Source organism: Anoplolepis gracilipes, chromosome 3 (genome assembly GCF_047496725.1).
Source record: "Anoplolepis gracilipes chromosome 3, ASM4749672v1, whole genome shotgun sequence".
NCBI classification, from domain to species: domain Eukaryota; kingdom Metazoa; phylum Arthropoda; class Insecta; order Hymenoptera; family Formicidae; genus Anoplolepis; species Anoplolepis gracilipes.
In genome coordinates, this window is record NC_132972.1 from 14,294,172 (window position 1) to 14,300,702 (window position 6,531).

The window sequence follows — 6,531 nt, forward strand, 5'->3', positions numbered from 1 at the left end:
TAAAAAATGCAAAAAAAATTGATTGAGATGCACATTTGAGTGACAAAAAGGCGCAAATTAAATTCTGTCAATTTATAGTGATATTATTTAAGTAATATCTATAGATAACAGCAGTGCCTGTTATATGTGCAATGATGTTGCATCAAATCATTACACCTCGGTAAGAACATATTTGTTATTTAATGTATAAATGATAAATCAGCACATATTCAAATAAACTCTTTATGGTTTTTAAATAAAAAATGTATTTTTGATTATGTATTTTTATACAAGTTTTATTTATAAAATACTCAAAATTGTAGCACTAATAAAAAAATGATACAATAATATAATGATAAAAATAATGTACAATTTCTTGGATAAATGTATTAATTTGAGGAGTCTTTGACCTTGACACACGTTGAAGATCATGGATTTAAGCAACATTTAAAAGATTTTAGTCAACGCTCGTTATTTGTTGTAAACAGTTATTACTAAAGTTATTATAGTTATTAACAAATGATAAAATATAACTTGAAATTTTTTAATTTGAGATATATTGATATTGAGATTTCGTGTATTTTGCTAAATAAGAAAATTGTATAAAAAGTAACATAAATAAAATTTAATAATCTTATTAATAAATGTATTCATATAAGTTTAACAATTTTCTTATTTAGCAAAATACACGAAACCTATCACTTTTCTATAAATAAGTGGCTATCCTATAGACAGTTCATAAAACGACTGAAATGAACCAGTCAGAATCTAAAACGACATATAAAATCATTGTATTTGATAATGTGGCGGGTCGCTTGTTAGCATTTTATAAAAAGACTAAAATTCTTAGCTAGATTGTAAAATATTTCCAATTTAACCACGATTTAAGAATATGGCCACACTTTATAAAACGTCTAAGCATTTTATAAAAAGACGGACTTTGTAATCTGGCTACGACATATATAAATAACACATAAGAGATTCACTAACTGTCTTTTCGATATAAATTATAAATATTATATTAAATAGTTTTTTCTTTATAAAGCACCGGTGAAAATATTCAGTTATTTTTAACTTTATCAAAAACAAGTATTATAGTAACTTTACTATAATAACTTACGATTATACATCCTCGGGCTATTAAAAAGAATTTAATTTACTTGTCGCAATTCGTAAAATATTCGGTGTACACTTTCATGGCTGTAGTTATGCTTTGCGTTGCCCAATAGATCATCAAATTATCAATTAATTTATTATAATCGGACTTCTTGAAGTTTTCAGTATATTTTCCGGTGCAATCCGTATTACTTAAATATTTCTGAAGAATGAACGCCGCCAAGGCAATAGGTGACTCTGTTAAGCCAATTGCTGAAATAATGCATGACAATGATTTGAAAATGTTAGAATTTTTCTCTGTCCCCCCCTCTTTCTCTCTCTCTCTCTCTCTCTCTCTCTTGTTTATTATATATATGTATATGTACTATACCATATCATATATATATATATATATATATATATATATATATATATATGTACTAATCTCTTGCATTAAATTTATAAGATGTAATAAAATGTAAACTTTTGTTACAAAGAATACATACCTAATGTGTCTTCTCTCACAATATAACTATTAGGACATTCGGTCATTGTTAAGAATCGTTCTCTTGGCATTTTATAAAAAATCTGTTTCTGGAATCTTTTTTTATTTGTTACGTAATGCATTTCGGAAATTGAAAAAATCGTGTTACAATTTAAGAATTATATTTACAATTTTATATATAATATAATTTAATTGGAAAACATTAATTTTTTATGAATAAACTTATATGTACTTACATGTACCGTTGCGGAAGTGGAAGCATTATAGCGTGATTGATAAACGAAACCCCATATTGAATATCAAAAACCTCACTATCGAATAGTTTGATCATAAGACTTCTTAAAACTATATTCATTTCATTGCGCGAAAAGCAAGGTATCCGGGAAAAACCAAGTCCAGGCAGAGAAGGTATTATTATTTCGTATGCGACATCTTTGATTGGCATTTGTGCAGTCCAATATGGTATAGTATCATAAAATTCCATTATCGAGTTGGGCCATCCGTGTAAACACAATATTGGTACAATAACTTTTCCTTCTGGATGAGGATTTTTTACATGAATAAAGTGAATGTTTAATTCTGAAATATGTAATAATTTATTATAATATTAAAATTGTAATAATTTTTTCTCAATTTTTTTTATGAAAAAAAATTTTTTTCTTTAAATTTAATAATGCTATGCTTTTTTTTATTCTTATTTTTTATTCCATTTTCCAATATTATATTTCGGTTTTAGAAATTTTTTTTACTCTCAAACATTGTATGTTAATAATATTACAATATCATATTTAACATACGTAGATACGTTATATTTACATTATCATATTTAAAATATTTGACTTCTTAGGACGATGATTATTATTGACAAAAAAGACTTAACTTTGGCAAATGTCAACAATGAAATGCTTTTTATTTTAAGTTATTATAGTTATAATTATTTATACTTATTATAATTATTTATATTCATAAAGTAATATATTACCAACTATTTGATTTACAGTACGTTCTTTGCCAGTATAACATAAACACAATTCTATTTATAAACAAAAACAATCTCAATAACGTTTAGGATAATAGATAATAGGATGGAAGTAAATAAATTTTAAATTTTTGTTAATTAAATTTAGTATCTTACAATTGTGTAATATAAAATCAACTTTTTTAATTTTCATTAATGATGGATTGAATTTTAAATCAATAAGTTATAAAAATATTATGGACGATCATTAAAATTATTTTTTATAATTCCTTACCTTTGATATTAGTCATAAAATGCGGATACTTATTTATATATCTCTCACGTTCTTGAAAATCATAATCGTTTGCCCAATAACTTATAAGATTGCGCAGAACATCCATGTTAATGGTACTCATATTATTAAGCTTTTCGAACGGCAGTGTGAAAGTTTTAGTATTTGTTAATCTATACCTTAAATCTTTGATAAGCTAAAAATGATTTATCTGTTAACGAGTGCTTAATTAATTTGTCGATTAATTTATTAATTAAGTTTTTAATACGATGATTATTATAATCAAGAATTACTTTTTCGGAGAAAGTAATCTTAAATGGTGTAACGTCAGTACGTTTAATGCCGGACATCTCTCTTTTCAGAAATTTTTGAGATGGAAAGTATCTCGCTAAAGGGATTGAAAAACGAGTTAAAGTAATCGTAGTGGATAGAAGATAGCCCAGATTGTTGAGAAACTTCATTTTTTTAAATTTAGTGAACAATTAACACAATTAACTTAATTTCCGTGATAACGACTAATATGGTATGTCTTTACGAAAACACTTCTCTACTAATACTGAATACTTTTTTGATTTTTAACACGTTATGACTTGTTGTCATGTAATGATAAACAAAGTCAAAGTCAAAGTAAGACTCAGTCGATGAAGTAAATAATAAATAATAGATTGTCCAGTATAAATATATATATATATATATATATATATATATATATATATATATATATACTATACCGTTAAATATTTTCAACAGATGTTTAAAATTCGATGGCAATAGCTAAGTAAAATTACATTTTTTCAAGTATTGATAAAAATTTAATAATTACGCTTCAATATACATACGCTGTATATATGTATACATATATGTATAAAATATTGTCCAATTAGAGAAATTCCATTTCTAAGATATTAAAATTTTCAAGTAATATATTAAGAAAATTTCGAAATATATTTGTGGAAAAATGGGATATGATGTACACAACCGTAGGATTCAATCAAAACAATAACAAATACATATATTTCTCGAAATGTGATACAATAGGTTTCTTGTGTTGGTGGTCATATCTAATTTTTCTTTTGCTTTCCATATTTTGTTAAAATAGATCGGACGATTATTTATATCGAAGACGCGGCGGTGTCCTTTATTTTATTTTCTTACCTTTCTATTTGGAGTAAATCCGGTGGCCGCGTCTGTCGCGCTTACTACATATATATAACTCTCTACTATTTTATTTATTACTATCATCGGATTGCAGTGCATGTCAATCATGCTAATGCGCTTTTTATAGGTCAGTAACTTGTGCCGAGATCCACATCATATCGCACATTCAGCATCATTAATGGCGTGATCGAAAAATAATCAATTCTATTTGTAACAATAATACGATCGATTTTCGATAATACAAATCTTGTTTCCTGCCCATGATAAGAAAAATTATTTTAGATATTTTAAAATCATGTTATATGTAATTATATGTGTATAAATATTGTACGCACGAAAAGATAGTTTTTCCTTTTTGCAAAATTTCATGTTGCCCTTAATGATGACGAGCGTGCGTGAAAAGCAGAACATATATCGCACGAACTTGATATTGGCTCGCGTTAATCTTTAAGTATAGATATTGCAAATAATTAAAAACTTCCCTGCAATCTACGTTATACCTTTTATAAGAATGACGTGAGAAATTTCGTATACAATCAAACGCGAAATTTCGTTCTCTTTATTAAGCTTTTACGCCGCAATATCATACTATTTTCTTCTCTTTAATTCATTGCGTCGGAATGAAAAGTCATGCAATGATTATCTTATCAGATAACGCTAATTTACGGTATTACATTTCTGGAAAGTAAAATTTTGTGCCGCTACCGAAATTATATATACGATTGTAGATCGGTAAAGACATTTGCTTTTGCCGACGCCAGATATCGATTTAATAATTCACCGCTTGTTCAATTAATCGCCATATGTGCAGTATTTCTTTGTCAAAATGCGCAAGGCAATCGTGGAAAATTGTGATCAAACGATTTCGCGCGCGATTTTTAGTAAATCATTTTAATTACAATATAATTACGATAAATCATCAATCAACAATGAGATCAATGCGATCACACGTATGCGCATCACTTTATTTGATATCTGTATATGTATTTTTAAATATGTATCATCGGCATAGCATCTTTTTGCCGTTCGTGTAGAACTGACTTTAGTTCGCTAGATCTTCTCTTTTATGTAATATAAAATTAATATAATTTATTTAATATAATTACTCTCTCTTATTTTAAAATATTATGACATTTTAACGGCAGATAATATTGATGACTTAAGTGTAGAAAAGTATTTATTATTGGCAAATTTTTTAATAATATAAGATATATTATAAGAAAAAATGACTAATTTCGCATACGATATTATATACTCGATATTTCAATAACTGTCTATTCTCTCTACGTTGCAATACAAGTTGCAGTAATTTATTTTACAGTAATGGAAAATATATAACCATTCCAAGATTTTAAATAAGGCACATATATTTATTACATATTTTTCACCTTGAAAACATACGAGATTATGTTTATGTGTAGATCAAGAACGCGATCATTAATCCGATGTAAGAGCTTATAATCTGCTTAGATGTGAAAAAAACGAGATATATGTACATATGTATATACGCATAACTCCAAACGTGCATATGATTAGTTTCCATGTTGATACTTGAGACACACGTGGCTAATGAATCATGGCGTTTTTCCATACTGATGAGTTATCTTGCTCGACTCTCAACAAAACTAAAGAACCTGAAGTAAAGATACGTCAGTTACAAAGAAAATTAATCTCGCGGTGCACACGTTTGTGTGCAACTTTTGCTCGTCTTAATAATCGTAAAAAAAGAAATATTTTTTTAAACAAGAATTCCAAAAGATAATAAATTATATTATTGTTTGACTTTATTAACTAATGTATTATACATTAATTGTTTTACAAAAACAATGCATTTTCAAAGCAATCGAAATCGTATAATATATTTATATATTCTAAGTGTTTCACTATTTGTTAATTTATTCTATAATTGATGGTATCATATTAATTAGATGTTTATTTCTAATTTTATTATATAATACGTAAAGTTTTGTAAGAAATAATGGAAATTACTAAATTGTTTATGAAATTTGTGTTTGCGTGAATTTGCTTCTCTTCTCAGCCCATAGTTTGGATTAGATGTCTCGAATGCACGAAGTTCTCGAGGTCTTCATGCTTCCGGGAGTTATTATTTCCGACAATGGGACAATTCCTGAATAGATCCAGCAAACAAGCACGCAAGCAGCTAACAATATACGATCTTACATTTCGTAATTCTTTATAACTCCATTATTGTAGCACATGATGAACGGACATTGCTCTTTGTATAAATTTAGAAAACATAAATTTTATGGAAAACGTGTAATCAATGTTGCAGTATCTACTTTTTTAATTTGTAATATATATATAGTCATTTATATTAGTTTTTACACACAATATTTTTGGAACCATAAATCTTCTCTTAGAAGATTAAAAAAGTAATTTTAGCTTGAAACACATATTGGATTTTATTTAAATTTATATTTGCTTTGTGAAGAACAGCACCAATATTTAATACAATTTAAATTGCAAAAAAGTAGGAATTATAATTATGACTAATTACACAGAATACATATTTAGTGCACATAA

At 26.8% G+C, this 6,531-nt stretch overlaps 1 protein-coding gene across 1 annotated transcript; it reads right to left on the reverse strand.

Annotated features, from left to right (window-relative positions):
* Positions 1-221: 221 nt before the first annotated feature.
* Positions 222-3,398, reverse strand: LOC140664090 (juvenile hormone epoxide hydrolase-like). The gene is made up of 5 exons (XM_072888823.1): positions 3,123-3,398; positions 2,833-3,025; positions 1,816-2,158; positions 1,581-1,675; positions 222-1,347 (listed from the first exon to the last, which is right to left on the reverse strand). Exons 1-5 carry the CDS (start codon positions 3,288-3,290, stop codon positions 1,136-1,138), a joined length of 1,011 nt encoding a protein of 336 aa, XP_072744924.1. The 5' UTR covers positions 3,291-3,398; the 3' UTR covers positions 222-1,135.
* Positions 3,399-6,531: the final 3,133 nt, after the last annotated feature.